Below are 19584 nucleotides of genomic sequence, written 5' to 3'. Positions count from 1 at the left end.
ATTACATTTGCATCTTTGTAGCATCCCAATTCTCTTTAACGGCAGCTTCATGTCAAGGAAATTGTGGTGATCCAAACACGAGATGACCAAGACATGAGTTCCACTTCCTAAAGCATCTTGGTTCAGGAAAGGCTGCAACTAACATATCAGCTGAGGCTGAGTAACATCAGTCGTATCTGGCAGGAGTGCCATGTTTAGGAGAATCCCAGGTGGCTCATCTGACCTTCTGAAATCTTCGGACCATCCAGAGCTAAAGATGAACCTAGAGGGCTTCTGCAAAAGAGCAACACCATCTTACTGTGAATCACTGTAAGCCTGTTCTGTCCCTCACAGTTTCCAGGCACCAGGCCAAAATTTTCACGAATCTCCGGTTTGCTGTGGAGTGAAGATGCGTAGCTGGAAACCATCAATCTTCCAGAGTGGGTAGATATTAAAATAGTGGGGGAAAGGGCCAGGTTCTGAGGCATCTTACATTGGGTTGGCTAAGGGTTCAATCTGTTAACTCCTACTAACAGTAATTGGAATTGCTGACTCAGAAAGAAACGTTGCTGTAAAACAGTGTCTCTGATCCACAGCCCACTGAAGAAAGTTTCTAGAGAATCCCTAAAACTATCGGAAATTTAATAGAGGAGACGGCAAATCACCTTAGGCTAAATAGAAATGCCACACATATTGTACAATAAACATAAAAAATAATTGTTTTAACCAACTGTCTGTTTTGGCAATATTACTAAGGATGCCTTACAACAAGGTTGTTATACTTGTGTTCCCCAGCAACAGGTATTAAGAAACATAATCTCATCTTTGATGTCAGATTACAGATCTTAATAGTGTTATCTTCTATCGTTTGCCTAAGTTTCTTTTCAACTGTTTAAGTTGGCAGACATTCTACAGTTTAATTATGCATTAAATTCAACAGCAGGTGAAAGCTGTCATTGAGGATTTATTTTGAAATCCTTTAGGCTAAAATGTTTTTTTTTTAATTTTAATATACTTCAGTATGCTATTAAGAAACAAGTAAAACATACCATTTTAGCCAGTAGATTTAAATACATATGCACATTCTGACATTCACTCTTTTATAGTACTTATGGCTCAGCTAGAAAAGCTTACGATAAGGTCATTCTTTTATACTCTCATTTTGAAATATATATATTTTAGTTGAGACACACATTATCATAGTTTATACCTGTAGTCTTTTTATTCAGGAGCTCTGTTCCTGAGTGTGAATAAAAGTGCTTACTTTTTGTCATATATAATGATATTGTGCCATAAGATTGCCTTTGACATACGATTCTTAGACAGAGAGCACAGCACTATTTTCAGGTCAAAAACATAATCACTGTCTTTTTTCATATTTATAATGGCACTTGGTTAAGCAGATAAGAGCTTTTTAATTTCATTGCACATTTGTCAAATGTGATGAGAAACTGAACTGCTCACTGAGTCTCCAAGTCATTGGGGCAGATTTTTCTTGACTTCCGGAAGGAAGTTCTGCTTAAGCTGCCTGAATACAGATGCTTCTACATAAGGATCTTCTTACGGACATTCCTGTGGGTGTGCCCATGCACCTTCAAATCAGTCTTGATTCTTCGAGGCTGCTTTGTCACATCATTACAGTTTTCTTGGCAGCATTCTCAGAAATGGTTTGCCATTGTCTGGGGCAAAGAGAGAGAAAGACTGGCCAAAGGTTGCCCGTCTGGATCATGCTTGACACAGGATTAGAATTCAGTCTTCTGGTTTCCAGCCTAATATTTTAACCACTGAACCAAATTGGCTAGCCTCCAATTTACCTTCCTCATTTCTGAAATCTTATGGGGTATTCCAACCTTCCTTTGCTTGCCCTTTGCTGCTGCTTTCATGTCCACTAGTCAAAGGAGGCTTTAAAGGAGCGACTAGCATGTTGGCAAGAACATTCCTGGTGTTTTTCTAATTTTGGTGATTGAGAATATACACTCTCATTATTTCACATTAGGTTTGGATATAAGAAAATATTGCAATAAGGTCTGGGACTGCAGTCTGAAAACTTGCACACTAGGGAGTAAACCTCACTGAACACAGCAAGTCTTATTTCTGAATCAGTATCCATAACAGAGTAAGTAACTTCAATTTTGGCTGAGAAGCTGAAGGCTGTATGGGATATGATGGAGATGACTCCAGAGCAATAACAGTTAGAATTTTTATTGCTTTTTTTCATATAGGTGTGGGTTAATATAATAAATATTCCCCAATTCCCGTATAATAAATGTTAATGGTATGGTCTTGTGGGCACTGAATACTGCCTGTGATTTTTTTTACCTCATGCGTGTCTCTCTTTTTAATGTGAACTTCGCTAAAGAAAAAAAGTGTTTTTTCAAAACAGTTACACAACAGATTTTCAAGTTGAAGACACTTTGTAGGTTCTTTAAAATCCCAATTCTGTTTGTTATCAGACATATCTCCTATAAATGTTCATTGGCTTGGTTAAGCAGTATTTGCAACATTCTAGAACCTATTATTTTCTCTCTTGGACTTAGTTGTATATATAATTGTGAGGTTATATGGAATGCTTGTCCTGCATACTTCTATGATTTGAATGTTATTGAATGGGTAGATTGCAATCTTACGATCTTTCCTGCATGATCCTGAAATAAAGATCATTTCAAAAAGGAATTCAGTTTTAAATAAGAGAAAAATCTTAACAGAGGGCAATTTTAAAGGAATCTAATAAATGTACTTTAATAAATGCTTGTACCAATAGTTTCATGCTGCAGTCCAGAGATACTTAAACAGCACAGTTTTCAGAAGACAGTGCAGATTTACAAAGGCTTTCTGAAGAAAGTGCAGTCTTCAGAAAACTATTGTCTTCATAAAGCTGTGCTGTCTTTTTATAGCTGTGCTTTCTTTCTGAAGAGAGCACCATTTTCTAAACGCTGCACTATCTTCAGAAAGCCTTTGGAAAGTCAGGGCACAGCATTCCAAAGGCTCAGGGAGCCACATATAGGAAAATTTCAGTGGAGAAACTGGGTTCAAAAAGGAGATGGCAAAGGCAATTAGGTGCTTCTCCCTCTCCATGGTGGCTGGGCACAAAAGGAGAAAGGCTGGTGCGGGGAACTGGGAAAGAAGACAGCTGGGTGAACAAATGCTTGCTGGAGGTTATTGTGGCTTGATGTTATGGTTTTGGGATGAGGGTAGCCTAGCGAGCACTGGTCTGAAAAGGAGATAGCAGAGGTAGCAAGGCACTTCTGCTTTGCCCATGACAGCTGGGCATAAAAAAATTGGTGCAGGGAACTGGGAGAGAAGGCAACTGGGCAACCAAATGTTTCATTGGGCAGGCTGGGTGGGTGAGGCTTCACCGAGGTATGGCAAACAGTCCCAGACACAGTTTCTGGGTCGCTTGCCGACCCGCAATGTAGCATTATATGATGTCTTTCTTTATGACCGCAACCCTAGTCCCAATTGTGCTTATAACTCAAGAACTAGCTCTATTAAAGAAGATGCTATGTTGTTGAAATTGTTTGTATCTGTCATGATGAAGGGGGAAATCATTTATTTATATAGTTTGTTTAATAAATATTTTTTCTTTATAAAATTATTCTCTCTTTTTACTTTGTTATATTTTTCTTAGTACATATGTATTTTTTTTACCTTTGTAATTGTAAACATTATTAAAATTATTACATGATTCTGGGGTACAATTACTTATTAAAAACAAAAAATCTCTAGGATTTTTCTTATCCTTGTCTTTTCCTATATTCTAGGATCTCTTTCTGCCCCCTTCCCTTGTTTTTGTGTGACTCACATTGTAATGTTTACCTCAGTTTCAGGAGAGATAAAGGCAGGAAAAATAAATTTGAAAGATGAAGATCCTTATGGACTACAGCCTTTTAATACGTTCATATGAGCTACTACTTTGGTCACTGACCATTGCATGTTAAGCTGGAGATCTGAAGGAGAGCTAGAGTTGCCTTTGGTTGTATACAAACAAGTCTGAGCTCCCACTATATTAGGGCCTTACGGATTACAGAGAGGTCTTCTCACATTTTGGTTTGTGTGATCATAACTCATCCACACTCTGCCAACTGAATGTGTGAAGGAACAGGCCAAGGGTGCAATTATGGTCCAGTTTTCCACCAAATTGAAGGTTATTTACATATTTACTTGAACATCAGAACAGAGATCATGAATGCCATAAAAGTATATAAGAAGGCACTGGCATGAAAGATTTCCAGAAAAACAGAAGGCCCAGACAGAGAGAAAAAAGTAATGTTTTCCCAAACTCTCTTACCTAGTGGAAATCTAAGTTAGGAACTAATCTCAGATTTGAATTCTGATACAAGAAATCTATCAGTTGTAGCTTTACATTTTCTGAGTTTCTATTAAGGTGGCCTTTTAGTTTGAAATAGTAAATATTCTTCAGTGTGAATATTAAAAATAGGGATTTCCTTCCCATTTCCCCGTCCAAAAAGTAATGTTTATAATTGTCTTGAATCAACACTTGAAAGGCAGAGACAGGAAGACAAACTGGAGGAGCTGTAGGTCTAATACATTTCTATATATATTCCTCTTGCAGTTCCAGGTTTCTTTTGACACAATATCGATTTTCATGGACATTTGGAACACAGTTTGACAATGTGTTTTGAAAAGGATAAACTAATCAACTTTTCTGCTCTTCCAGATGTAAATAACTTGGGATCAGAGTTGCAGAGTCATCTCCTTTCCATAATTTGTCCTCTAATACTTCATTTGTGTTCCTATACAGATTCAGCAGTGGGAGCAGAATCTGGAAAAATTTAACATGGACCTTTTCAAAATGCGCTGTTACTTAGCCAGTCTGCAAGGCGGAGAACTTCCAAATCCGAAGAGTCTTCTGGCTGCTGCCAGTCGTCCTTCGAAAATGGCCCTTGGAAGACTTGGCCTCTTCTCAGTCTCATCATTTCACGCCTTGGTATGCTAGAAGGAAAGTAATAAATAAAAAGATATAGAGGATATCTTTTTGGTTCCGTTTGGTAGAATTACTTCAGAAAGGGGACTGGAGCCCATGCCACCCTGTATGGCCTAATCTAGAAGTGTCAAACTTGATTTCATTGAGGGCCACATCAGGGTTGTGTTTGACTTCGGGAGGCTGGGGGGACATGACCATGGGGGGGGTGTGGTCAGCTTGACATCACTCATCAAGGCTCCGTTTTCGGCCAAGAGGACCTCCTGTCACCCTCTGCCAGCAAAAACGGAGCCCAAGGAGGCCGTCGCAGCCAAAAACGGAGCTTGGGGAAGCCGCGCACAGCCCTCCCAAGTTCTGTTTTTGCTGGCAGAGGCCCTGCGGGCTAGTCCTTCTGAGTGGGGCTTGAAACCAGTCCCATTTAAACTGCCTTGCAGAAATATGGCTCAGAGTTGTTTACACTATGAGTGATAATGAGCTGAAGCAGGAACCCTGAGATCAGGAAGACACCCAGATTGTACCCAGGTTCCGACCGGGGAAGTGCAACCCTCACCTACATCTATGGGTGGAAAATCCATAGAACTGGACTCTGGGATTGGGAGTTGGGCAGGCCAGAGTTGTGTCTTTTCAAGGTTGAATCAGAGCCTGTTTTTTTGGCTATGCAGTCGTCCCACCCGCACCAGATGGAATAAAACCAAGAACTTCAATTGGCTAGCCTGGGACAGAGATATATAACTATCATACTGATGAAATTCTCTCCCTTGTTGAGAGGAGGGCTTCTGGAAATTTCAGTTGCTGTTTCTAAAAGATAGCAGAATTATCATCTCCCAAGAACTTGCATTCCCTCTTCTCCTTATCTGCTCAAGTAAAAGCCAGTGTTGTAGAAGCCATCACAACTGTGAAGTTAAGTCATTTAGGGATATATCTTTTGTCTTCTACTTCATGTGACCAATCTTGATTACGGTTGTCTCAGAAGAGATACGAAGAGCTCTACAATTCAGTGCTTGCATCTGACTTTCCCTTCTGTTCCTTGCTATTCCTGCTCTCCCCTATCCCCCCAAATTAGATCTGCTCCAGGGACGAGGCAGCTCTCAGAAAGAGAACGTGGTCTTTGTCACAGAGACTGTGGAGCAAGAAGGGTTTGTTCTCCTCCCTGAAGGGACTGGATACCCTTGCGAGAAAGGCAAAGGAGAAGAGACCTTCTATAACCCAGGTAGTTCTCACTTGGCCCGTATCACTGAACATTTAGAAGTTTTAGCAATCATTCCAATGTCTGTTGATTCTTTGCCACTGACATAAAGGTTGCATAATTTAAATTTTATGGTGTACTAAATCTTTGCAAATAGAACCATGCAGAAAATCAATAGATTTATATTTGCATATTATGGAAAGCCAGTGTTTTATAAGCTATGATCTTTTGACCAAGCCAGAACCAATATTGCAGATGAGGAAAGTAGCAATGACTTGCTAGGTCTGTTCTTGGAGTATCTTACCTTTTATTTAGTTAGCAATTGCACTGGATTGCTTGGAGCAAATAAAGATGCCAGTCCCTGGGTATAACAGCTCACCTCGTTGACCAGCTACAGTGCTGTAGGTCATATTACTATGGAAAATTGGAAGAGGCAAGGCCAGATTTAAATCTGGGGTTTGAAACAAACCATAGTTAATGTATTGGTCTATTTGTGTGACTAAGTGTAAACTACACTAAACTAAAGCATAGTATAGCGTGTAAGTCCAACCATAGAATACAACATTTATAAGCACCAGAGCCAGTTTCCCAATTAAGGATAATTGTAATATTTTGTGTGTGTGTGTGTGTGTGTGTGTGTGTGTGTGTATGTATGTATGTATGAATAATACTATAATTTTAAACTTGGTGATTCAAACACATCAATATTGATTAGTCTGTTCTCATTCAAGACAGAAACATATTGTAGTAACAATATGTTACAATATATTGTAATAGGCCAAGATAATGGACATATTATAGTAACTAATTGCATAATTGAAAAGGATAAGAGTAGTCAAAGATATTGTGAGACATGACTGTTTTGCATGGTATTTATTTCAAAAGTCACAAGTACATGAATCAGATAGAGGCCATACACCCAGTTCCATATCTTAAGATACTTAGCAAGATACTAAAGAGCTAAAAAAAATTATCAGGAAATAACAACTCTTTATCATTTTTTGTTGTCTCACACATGTTCTTTATCAAAAAAATGGTTTTTGAAGAACATGAGAAAAGTAACTGCAGCAATCTATCAGTAGATCACATTTTTCGTGGAATAATAATTCAGTAGAAATATATTTCATATGAACTTAGCCCTCAGTGTTTACCAGAATTGTGGCAAATCTTGGTTAGTTCCAACAATAGGCTTCCTCCCTTTCAAACTCCCAAAATCAGAGAAGGGAGAATGATGAAATGGATACAGAATTTTGAGCATAGCTATTTCCAAATAGGGTTACAGCCTGGAAATCTTACAAGTGTGACACTAAATGTTAGTCACGGGGGGGAAAAAAAAAGCAGCCAGCATTGAATTCTCTTGAAAATGGAGCTATGTCTTCTTGAAATGGACTTTCAAGAACAGGAGAGGAAGAATAATGACACTTTTGAACTTTGGTGCTGGAAAAGACTCATGAGCCAAGGAAACAAACAAATGGATCATCAATCTGCCTTTATCAGTTTATGAAAATAAAAAAAAATTGGCTTATCAAGGAGAAAGCAAACCCTCACCAACAAATCAGGGAAGCTGTTGTATATAAACGGGGAACAAAAATTGGGTAATAAAACATTTTCTAGCAAACAACCAAGCTCAGAGAGCATTAAAGACTCCACAGTAAAAATATTGAAGTTAAATATTGAAGAATAACTTGCTTGGGCATTAACATAATCCATTAAGCTTACGTCTTTCAGAATCTTGTAACTGTATGAGAACAAAAAGTTTTCAGTTACTGAGTTAGTATTTGAATGGCAATCAAAAATGGGTTTATCCTCGGTTGTCATTTAATAATTTTAAAAAAAACCACCTTATTTTCTCAGATATTTAGTACTGTTATTCACATTATATTTAACATCCTTATTTTTAATGAAACAAATGCCATACATTTAAGTCTTAGTCATAATGTACAGATAATTCTCGCTTACTGAATTCTTTGGACAGTGACCATTAGCAATTATGAAAAGATAACACACTAATGCTGGCACCTACAACCTTCTCATACATCTAAAACAAAGGAAAGATTGCTATAGTAAGGTTGTAAGCACAATCACAATTTCACTTAGTGATCAGTTCACTTAGTGTCCAAGTTGCCTGTCCCAATAGTGGTTGCTAAATGAAGGTGTATTTTTAAATTCAACTTTTCACCCATGCAGGGGAAGAGAGAGACAGGGAAGATCCATGTATTCCTAGGAATCTGATCAAGGGGAGGAGGATGTGTAGGTGTGGGTGTATATGTGTGGGTGGGTGGGTGGGTGGGTGTGGGTGTGAAATCTGACCATACAATAGGTCATTTCAAAAAAAGTTAAGCTCCATTTCATTATGAAGTTACCCTGCAAAATAGGATAATCTGGCTTCCAACGCTGCTTATATTGTCCAAGTCAAATAGTCCCTTCTGACAGTATTTTTTGATAAAAGAAGTTGAATGGTTTGAAACCCAGTTCAAGAGTCTTATGCAAGGGACTCCTATCACACATTTATCTCCCCCCTGCCACATAGGATGCTACTCCGGTTGTCTCTGGGACAAATGCAAATCTAGGACTACTTCTCCATGAAACAATTTCTCTTTTTCAGCTGGTACCCATTGCTAGTAGCAGATAGATTCTTTGGGATGAACCAATGTGTGCATTTACTTCAGTCCGTTTTTTTTCCCCTTTATGCAAGTGGAACAGCGATGCTATGAAATGTTTGTATTATGTTAATTTATATTTTTCTTAATTAGATTTTTGACTCAAGTGGAGGGCATGGAATTCCTGGAACACAGCTACCTCAGAATTGCAGTAATTCTGCTGAGGTAATATAATACAATGCAACAAATTGAATTTAACTTGTTTAATGTGTTTGCAGATGTTGTAAATATATGGCAAAAAAAAAAACCAGGATTGATGGGAGTCTTTACTTGATTTGAGTTTAATCAGGGGGAAAATGCGCTATCTTTTCTATACAAGCTCCTGTAGTGGGCTGTTAAATAAATTATTGCATTTCCTGCCACTCACAGTATTATTATTTGTCCCATTAATATTGTTAATATTGGATAGCCACTTGTCTAAAATGGCAGGGCTTGGTCTAGAAGACTTCCAAACTCCCTTTCAATTCTTTATTCTATGTTCTAAATTTTTCATTTACAAAAATGATATTCCTATGCTGGAACAGGAATATTTTTTAGACTGAATACCGGTTAGCAATATTTAATCAGTAAAATATGTGATTTGTTTAGTACAATTAATCAGTCATCTATCCCAAACTACTGGGCAGTAGTTGTAGGTTGCATTCTTTTGTTCAGATATAATATAATCCTATCCTTTCCTAACATAATTACAGACCACAAACATGAAGCATGCCTGGTTTATTTAAACCAAGAATAGAGAAGATAATATATTCTGTGGGTTTATTTTCTTTACCAACTCCTAAGGTTTGGATGATATTGGATGAGCTTTCTCGAACAATTTCATTGTGTTTGAAGCATTTAAATCAGTGGATACTGACTCCTCCCACTGATCTCATTTTCCATTACAGTTCCAAAGAAGTACTGGTTCAGAGCACTTCGACTCCCTCTTGTTAGGGTAGCAAAGCCTTGGGAAATACTGATTTCCCAATAAGAGGGCAGATGGATAGCTTTGGGAAAAGAAAAGGCGCTCAACTGACATTTCAGATCAAAGCAAATATTGTAAATGCTTCAATTATATTGTAATTCTGTAGTTGCCCTTTTTTTTCTCTATGATTTCCTAGATTCTAATGCAAAATCTCAAGAAATCAGGGGCTTTTAAAGTATCAATTTCAACATAAAAAAAGAAAATGAGGCCCCTTTTTAAGAGTGTGCCGAGTTAACTGATATGTTACTGATGTAATAAGCTGGTGTTCTGGTCTACCATTTTCTTCTAAGCTTGGCTTGAGACCCTTAAGAGACTTCCCAAGACTAGAAATATCCTTCATACACCTCTATATCCATTGCTTTTATTACATTAAACTACTTAAAAAAAATAAAATTACCAGTTGATATTACATATACAGGTAGTCCTTGACTTATGACCACAATTGAGCCCAAAATTTCTGTTGCTAAGTGAGAAATGTGTTAAGTGAATTTTGCTCCATTTTATGACTTTACTTGCCACCTTTGTTAAGTGAATCACTGCAGTTGTTACGTTAGTAACACAATTGTTAAGGGAATCTGGCTTCTCCATTGGCCTTGCTTGTTCGAAGATAACAAAAGGTGATTCCTGTGGTCCCTTGACACTGCAACCATCATAAATATGAACCATTGTCAAACATCCGAATGTAAATCACATGATCACATGCCCATGGGGATGCTGCAACAGTCATAAGTGTGAAACATGGCCTTAAGTCACTTTTTTAGTGCTGTTGTAACAGTCACTAAATGAACTGTTGTAAGTTGAGGAGTGCCTATATTTTTTTAAAAAATCTTTCCTTGTAAGTAAAAAGTATTTTAAATATAAGTCCTCTGTATCTTACGTTCTACTACTGTGGGATTTGCTGGCATTGCTTTATGCAAGATGGACAAGCGTGCATTTAAAATGTTCCCATTGAAACTATCTTTGCTGTTACATGCTTGCTTGTATGTTCTTGCTTCTAAGGACAGTAGGAAAATACATTGATTATGAGAAGGCCTTGATGCGAAGCCAAATTTGTGGCACTTGCTTCACTGAATTAGCCCCAGTCTTATGTCTACTAAATGAATAAGCCATGGCATTCCAGCTGTAAAAGTACTTAAATGAATTAAATAGCTGTATGTAGAGGAGCTGCTGCAGGCTTAATAATGCCTCATTCACTTACTCAAAGAAATGATTAATTGTAGCATGCTAAACCACTCGCCATTTCCTGATGGGTTTAGTGAAGCACACAGGCTTTCTGAGGTGTTTCATATAAAACTGGAGACAAAGACAGGAAAGTTATGAAGCAACCAGCTGCTTTTCAAGCAAAATGTCATGCACATTGCAAAGTTGGCATAAATTGCTGGAAAACTCAACGTGTTTTCAGAACTCTGTGGCAATAAATGAATGAAGTATTGTGATATTAGTTACAGAGCAGACCTATCTGGGAGGAGAAATCTAGCCACTTAGTCTTAAAGTTGGAAAATATAAATTGAACTTGAACTTAATCAGCCTTTCTTCCTTTTAAAAATTGTGTAGAATTTTGTTTCTCCCACAATTATTTTAAGAAATGTATTTCTAATCTTGGCAAATTTAAAACTATTTGTGCAGATGTTTTATGAATGTCACTTTGGTGTAGTGGTTAAGGCTTCAGGCTAGAAGCTGAGAGTTCTAGTTGTACCTTGGGCACAAAGCAAACGGGATGATCTTAAGCCAGTCACTTTCTGTAAGCTGTAGAACCTCTTCTGCTAAACTTTGCCAAGAAAACTGCAGGTGATCTCTGAGAATCAGACACAATTGAACGAAAGGAAAAAGGAGTTATGAATGTTAGGCAAGAAAAGTAGGCTTAGGCAAACCTTCTCACTAAATCTTCATATCTAATTATTGTAGAGTTGAAATCAATTTAAAGATGGGAACAAACATACCCCTGAGAGGTCCTTGGTGGTCTCTGAGTTTGGTTGTTTTCTTGCAGACATTTCATTATCCAAACTAAGTAACACCATCAGTGCTTATCAAGTCACTAGAACTGATGATGTTACTTAGTTTGGGTAATAAAACGTCTGCAAGAAAACAACCAAGCTCAGAGACCACTTCACTTAAACCCTGAGTTACAAATATCCTCCTTTATTGAAACTTGTCTGTAAAGTATAAAGCTATTAGACATAGGTTATCAGTGTAAGCAAACTGAGTAAACACTTTTTTTTCATTAAAATATGTCCTGCATTTGCTTTTCCATACCTACGTTGCAAATAAGGACAAAATTCTTTTTGTAAGCACAGTTTTTCCTTTATTTCATTTATCAAGTTTCTAGCTGAGTAGAAATAAGTTACCTTTTCATTCTTTTAAAATGTCACTTTTGTTAATCATTTTTTCCTAGATTGCCTCTGTGGGAGACGATCTTTAAGAAGGCTTGTTGCCTTCTGTTGCTAACAGAAAGATGGGATTCCAATATAAAAATAAATAAACCTTTTGGATATTAAAATAATAAAGCTTAATTGAAATGCTTTGAACTTAAGTATCTTTAATGCTCTGAAAAAGAAGAGGTTTAAGTACAAATTACAGTTACGTAGTCTGAAACTGATCCCTAATGGAAAAGTTGCTGGGAGCTGCCTTTATAGATAGCTTTTGCTTTATATCTTCTAATATAGAAGATACATTTTCTAGTCTCCCCTATATTAAAGAGATTGTGGTCTAAATGTGGAAGGTTTGACACCAGCTGCTGATTTTTTTTAAATGAAGAAAATCTGCATTCATTAATAAGTCACAAAGATGCTTTTTCAAGAGGCAACTGGACTTTTTTTGTTTTTCCTTTACCCAAAATTTCACTTTCCACCCAAAAAGCTTCTTCAGAACTGAACTTTCAAGGAAAAACAACGTCTAGTTGCCTTTTGAAAAAGCACCTTTGGGACAACCATGTCCTGGATGATTGAGCATCTCCATAGACATTCATGAATGGGGTTTTGCTCACTTTTGTTGACTTTTTAATATGAGAGAAATGAAAAGAAATGTAAATTCATGTGGGTGTACCATAACTTCATAGTATTCTGTATGAGTGATATTGAGCTACGCTGCCCTCTGTTGATAAAAGTTCTGAATTAAACTTTAACCTAATGTCAAATCAAGTTTATGTCTCTGTCAGTATGTATATGTATGAACACAAACACAAATAAATAGTAAATATTTTGAAAACAGAGGCCTATGAAAATAATTCTGAGAAACTGAAATCAAACTAATAATAGCAATTTCTTCATGGTCAAATAGCCAAATTTCAGTTGTTTGCTTATTTGGTAGGAATAACAATGAAAGTTATGTTGTTTTTTTCATTCCATCTTACTAAAGGTCTTCATTTTGATTTAAAATTGATTTGAAAACATTTTAAAATACTGATGCAAAAATATTGACATGAAAGTCTGCTACAAATGCTTCATTTTTTATTATATTTTTTATCAAATCTATAGATAAACTACAAATAAACACATCCTAATCTGATATGTGATTTTTAATAGACAGCTAAATCCTTTACTCTTTAAAAGAATATTTACTAACCACTATATTTTTTTTTCTCTCAGCAGAAAGTAGATGAATTTCTAAATGTTTACTACTCAGCTCCAGAAAATGCTTCAAAAGAAAATATCTGGGATATCCAGTCATTGGTTCGGTATCCTGATGGCGAAGGAGTAATGTTAACCCTAAAGCCAAATCACAAAATAAATGATGTGTTGATCCTGGCTTGCAAGGTACATTGTTCTGCATCTTAACATTTATCATGTAATTACACCAGGGTTGGGCATGGCCTCATTAGCCTCCTGCACCACGGTGGGAGGGGGTCGTTTTTGCCCTCCCCAGGCTCCAGGGGCTTTCCTTGAACCTCAGGGAGAGCGAAAATGGCCTCCCTGGACTCTGGAGGCTTTCCAGAAGCCAGAAACGGGCCCATTTCTGCCCTTTCCGAATTCCGGGAGGCCCGTTTTTCACCTTCCCCAAGCCTCTGGGTGCGCCCTGCGCTTACCTGCATCCAAAACACACCCTGGGAGGGGTGGGTGGGGCCAGCCAGGAGTGGGATTTGGGGGTTCTCTGAACTGCACAGAATCTTAGCTAGGGGCTCTCCCGAACCCCTGTGAACCCCCAGCAGCTCACCCCTGAATTACATCCATTTCTCTTAAGTAGACAACAAAGCATGCAAAATATGAGTCATTTAAAATTTAAGTAGTTTCAAACAATATTTAGTAACTAACTGGTTTTGATGTAAAGAAAATCATTCATTCATTCATTCTACTATGACACCATCCCACTACAATTGACTCTAGTAGATCAAAAAAAAAAAAAAACCAACCCCAAACCCTAGCAATATGCGATCCAGATAAAATAAACAATGAATAAGATGGTAAAACTGGCCTACAGCAACTTCTAGCAATCACCTTGTCCTAAAAATTGGGAGAACAATATTCACCTTGTCCCTATATCCCAGAGATAGTTTTTCTGATAGTAATCTAGCTATTAAGACCCATAGTGGATTTTTAAACTCGGTTTTTATCACATGCACTTTCTATTTTGAGAAAAACAGGCAAGTGTAAGATATCATAGATGACCACTAGGTGGCAAGAGAGTCCCAGAGACAAGTGGAAAAGTTTTGTGAAAGGAAGTTAGTTGCCTTTAAAAAAAATCTGTAATTGTTTGTATAATGTACCTTACTTAAGGCACTATTGATCTTTAACCAGCATGTTACTTAAAATGACTTTTGGGATTGTTCTTTGAAATAGCATGAGAAGTGGTAGTGGGAATTTTAAAAATATTAGAAACTCTTGGTTACTAAAAGCAACAGAATTGCACTGATACATAAACTGCATGATTTATTTATGAAGATGCATATTATTATTTTAGAAAGCGACATGTTTAAAACTGAAGGAAGTTGTATCTCTATATCTGCTGTGATAAATATTTGTACAAATAGTTCCTAAATGATAGATTTTTTCCCCCCTTGTCTTTTAGATTAAGCAAATGGAGCCAAGGCATTATGGCTTACAACTTAGAAGATTTATTGGTGAAAACACAGAATACTGTATCCCTGAAATGTATGAATATATTCAAGACCAGGTAAGTGCACAGGATGTAGTTCCATGATCAGTATCCTTATTTGAGGGATGATAATTTTTTTATTCTTACAGAAAACATGGCAAAGTTTGCAGGATTGTGTAGCTGGACAGAGCAAGAGATGCAATATTTTTTGAGCTGTTTACCTTAGCGTAAGAGACACTTAAGGAATATAACTTGTATGTATGGGGGATGTATGATCTCTAACCCCCAAAAATGAAATACTACAAAAGTTTCATAATGAAGCAGTCCTCTCATAGCCCAAATTACTGATCTATGAGATGGAGAAAAACATTAGAATCCTGGTCTTTCAATGTTGGCTGCAGGTAAATGGTTGAAATAGCCCTCTCCAACTTGGTGGCATTCTAGTGTGTTGGACTATGTCTGAAGAGAATGAGCAAAACCAAAACTAATACATAGTGGCTGAGCAGATTAATATGCAGTCCAGATTACATATCAGTCTGGATATGTAACACTTAGCCCTAGCTGTACTTGGTGTAAAAGAGCAGGTTGCTAAAAATTAGATGCAAGTTGTTTTAGGCACATCCTTTTTCATCTGGAAAACCACACATAGTCTTTATTTGGCATTGCAAAGGCTAGTACTAAATACTTTTTTGAATTAGCTAAAGAAAGAAAATAAATAGAATGGAGACCAGAATAAAGGCATTTTAATTTGAGTGTAATTCGCAGTAAATCTAGAAAGGCTATTTCCCCAGGTATTTTGTAATTTTTGTCACATTAAAACTTAAGAATTCTTCAGATATTTTAGGAGGAGATCTGTTTTTCATATGCCTGGAACTTTAGGCCCTACATCTATTTGTTAAGTTAAGGTGATCCATTAACTTAATGGATTTATAGATGACAACTTCTGACCATTCTTGCTGATATTCACTACAGTCTGCTAAACTGGCTGGTGATTCTAATCTCTGTGAGCTTTGCAACGCCTTAATGTATTGCTGCTCTCTTACATTAGGAGCCAAAAACAGAAATGATAAGGCAGGTGCCTTTATTCATGTATCTGTTGTCCTCACATGTCAAGTGAGCTGAAGGATCTTGTTTATCTACGCAAGAGTGGGCAGCTAAAGAGAACAAAGCTATCTCTCTCTTCACCTGTACTTAATACTTGAGGGTTTTTTTTAAGTAGCACATCCAACATACTGAAACTGATCAGTCCAGGGAGAAAATTACTTAAAGGATTAAAACTGAAGCTAGACAATAACAGACAGAGGTAAAATTTGGCTTCTTGTCCAAATAAAGATTATAGGTAGATTCTCATATTATGTTGGCTTTAATGTTTTAAATGCTTCTTTAAGTTAACTACCATACTTTTAAAATATAAATGGCATTTTTCAATGTTCTAGTCCAAAATACTGTACAATGACTAACAAATGAAATACAGAATCCCAGTAGAGTTGATATTATAGTTGGCAATGTTCTGCTCTTTAATAGCTTCCAAAAGGAGCCTTACAAAGCAGCTGCAAGAGCTGATCCTAATAGTGACACTATTGTGCTTATTTGTTGAGTGTATTTTGGTCTTGTGCATCTATCCCCAGTTCAGCTTGAGATGATATTATCTCTCCTACAGATATATGATGAAATAGAAATCTTTCCTTTGAGCATCTACCATGCACATCTTACTAAGAAAGAAGGTGTAGTTGATTTTGGTAAGTCAGCAGTTGATGAGACATGAGAAAACTGTTTTAAGTACTTGCTTTGTTGACTTGGTTAGGCCTGTAGTTCTGTTCCCTATTTTGTTAGGCAAGGATGTAGTGTGTCTCTGAAGTTAAAGTTCTGTTTAGCTTTCATAGAGACTGGTGGAATGAAATACACAGGGCCTTTGGATAATAGAATTAGAATAGAATTCTTTATTGACCAAGTGTGGTTAGACACACAAAGAATGAAGTCAAAAGAAACTGATAAGAGTGATTTGGTTTAGAAGGTTAAGAAAGACGGCATGTCCTCAATTGAAGATACAATGTTATAAGACTACAAACAATGATATTCTGCCGTTAATAGTTATTTTCCAATGGCCTCTATTTTACTTTTATGTTATTTTAGATGTATACAATATTAATGAGAGACAACATCTTAAATAATATAAAAATGTATTCTTTCTATGGAATTGCTATTGAATGCTAATTCTGTGAGGCTCATTTTAAGACAGTGGTAATGACTCACACTTTTATAGAAGGAAAATCTGGTTTCATTTTTAATTCCAGGATTTGCAGTCACCGTGCAAGTTGATGAACATCAGCATCTTACCCATATCTTTATAAGTGATGTTCTAACTGATGGGGTAGCTTACAGAGAAGGTTTGTGCTGTCTCTCTCATTTACATTATTTTCTAATGCCTGTGGATGGCTCCAAAACTAAAATAAGCCACCCAAAATATAAGTTATGGACAGGATACAAATATTCAAGGAAGGATGGATGGGTGAATGGAGGGAGGAATCATTTTATCTCTTTCTTTTTTGGTGTGGGTAGGTCTATCAAAACTTTCTCAGATTTCTTAGCACTGACATGGGAAAGTTTTTGTTACACAGATGAGCAGCACAGCACAGCATGATTGATTGATTGAATTTATATGGCAGTCTCTCTCATTTACATGTCACTCTGGATGGGGTACACAATTAAAATAAAAATAAAAATTCAACCATTAAGCTCAGTTAATGACAGCTAAAACTGCAATAACAAAAAGGTGGGAGAGCGTAGTCCAGACTTACGCACAATGCACAATTAACAGGCTCTTTAACAGGCTGTACACTTTCATGGTATTCCCAAGCCCAATAGCAAAACTAAGTTTTGAAGCACTTCCAGATCAACTGGATGGGGGCCAATCTCACCTTGAAGGAATGATATGCCAACGGATGGTGCCATAGTAGAAAAAGCACTCATCCCGAGTCTTGCCCAAGTTCCTTGGCTAATGGGACCTACAGAATGTCTCTCCTTCCGGTCCTGATGGCCTGGGGTCAATGCAATTGGGGACAGGTGTTCCCTCACATAATTTAGCCCCATGCCATATAGGGCTTTAAAGGTCATAACCAGCACCTTTAGTTTGACTGAGAAGCAAATTGACAGCCAATGCAACTCACAGAGCAGAGGTGTAACATGTGCAGATCTTGGAATATACATAACTGCCTGTGCACCACTGCATTTTTTTTTACCAGCTAAAGCTTCTAAATACTGTTTAGGGGCAGCCCCATGTGAAAAATCCTCTTCTCTTCCCCACCCCAATTTCATTCCCATATATGCTTGTTGGGTAGCCACGCTTGTTCTCCAAAAAGCATACCCTCAGCAAACAGATAGCTGTGCATTTATTGTATATGAATAGAGAAAACATGTTGAATGAAATATTATCTATTTCACCTGTCACTAATTTCAGCAGCCCTTTCCTAGACAACACACTGAGTTAAATAGAGTTTTCGCTGAATAAATCAATGGTACTATAAGACTATTCAGATAATTTCATCTTGCCACATCAACTCATGTCTTTATGCTTTAAATTGTTATTAATTCTGCACGACAAGGATGATATGATCAAATGCCATTTTTCATGGCTGTTGAATTCACTCACTTCTTACATTCCTTTATTGCTTCATTGCCCATGTTCCCAGGGATTTTGTTCAATTTTACTAGCTTCTGATTATTGTACCCACTGGATGAAATTCTAAGCTAAAGGGGAAGGGAATGCTTTAGAATTTTGTCCATATTTATTTGGGTGCAATGCTGAAACAAGGATTTAGCCAGTAACTTTTTGGGCTGGATGATTGCCTAGATAGCTTTATTAAACAATGGAAAAGTTACCCTCCTATTGTGCTTTTAACTGCTTTTCTAACAAGCAGGACACTTTCTTTATGTAAATCTTAATTTTTGCAAACCATTTGTTGGGTTTATTATTTCATCACAATACATTCCATAAACTTTCATGTGATAAGATTTTAAAAAATCATGTTTAACAGTTGGTTACAATATGTTTTAATGTGCCCTCTTGCTGTTGTGTCTACCCTGTCTTTCTCCTGCCTTTTCCTGCTCCCAGGCTTGTGTGTTGGCAATGAAATTTTGATTATAAATGGAGAATCTGTATCTGAGCTTGACCTTAGGCAGATGGAATTGCTGTTCTTGGAGAAAAGCGTCCATTTAACATTGACTACAAATCTCGAAGGCACTAAGACAGCATTATATACTTCTTTGAAAGATGGCATCGTTTCCAAGGAGGCAAGAAAGTTCTTGCCCCCGCATAATCAATCACAACTCTTGGAGGAATTTCTGGATAACTTCAGAATGAATACTGCAAATGGTGAGATGATGCTTGAAGTTTTACAGTGAACTTCTTGCATATAAAAAGAGCACATGCAATATTTTTAATGCCATTTCAACTTTCCCTTTTTCACTAAACACAGAAACTTTTAGAACATAATATTAAAAACATTTGTATTTTTATGAACAACACCTTCATAACAGGAATTATAGGAGAATTATTTTTAGATGAAATTAATTGATTGATTAATTTCTGTGTTTCCCCAAAAATAAGACCCTGACATATTTTTTTGGCCTCCAAAATAAGCACTAGGCCTTGTTTTTGGAGAAACACGATTTCAAGGTGATCAACCCGGCTGGGTGCCCCCCCAGCTCGCGGACAAGAGGTGGCAAGCGCATAGGGACTGACAGTTTCGGAAGCAGCTGCAGCCCACCGGTCCCTTGGTGCACTCTGGGGTTGTGCAGCCTGTGTAGCACAGGTGAATTGATTCCC

At 37.2% G+C, this 19584-nt stretch overlaps 1 protein-coding gene across 2 annotated transcripts in view; it reads left to right on the top strand.

Annotated features, from left to right (window-relative positions):
- Positions 1 to 19584, top strand: part of TIAM2 (TIAM Rac1 associated GEF 2) — a 74685-nt gene that overhangs the window by 12092 nt on the left and 43009 nt on the right. Inside the window, exons 6-13 of one of the 2 annotated variants that reach the window (XM_026705033.2) lie at positions 4742 to 4927; positions 5985 to 6131; positions 8861 to 8932; positions 13319 to 13483; positions 14733 to 14837; positions 16420 to 16498; positions 17054 to 17146; positions 18871 to 19131. In XM_026705033.2, coding sequence (XP_026560818.2) covers positions 4742 to 4927; positions 5985 to 6131; positions 8861 to 8932; positions 13319 to 13483; positions 14733 to 14837; positions 16420 to 16498; positions 17054 to 17146; positions 18871 to 19131 — 1108 coding nt within the window. Of the gene's footprint in view, positions 1 to 4741; positions 4928 to 5984; positions 6132 to 8860; positions 8933 to 13315; positions 13484 to 14732; positions 14838 to 16419; positions 16499 to 17053; positions 17147 to 18870; positions 19132 to 19584 lie in introns of both variants that reach the window. The other variant, XM_087939188.1, reaches the window with a different exon arrangement.

This window comes from Pseudonaja textilis, chromosome 1 (assembly GCF_049901715.1).
Source record: "Pseudonaja textilis isolate UNSWEBS1 chromosome 1, rPseTex1.2, whole genome shotgun sequence".
Classification (NCBI taxonomy): domain Eukaryota; kingdom Metazoa; phylum Chordata; class Lepidosauria; order Squamata; family Elapidae; genus Pseudonaja; species Pseudonaja textilis.
Note: the sequence above shows the minus strand (reverse complement) of the source record. Positions and strands in the feature narration are given on the sequence as shown.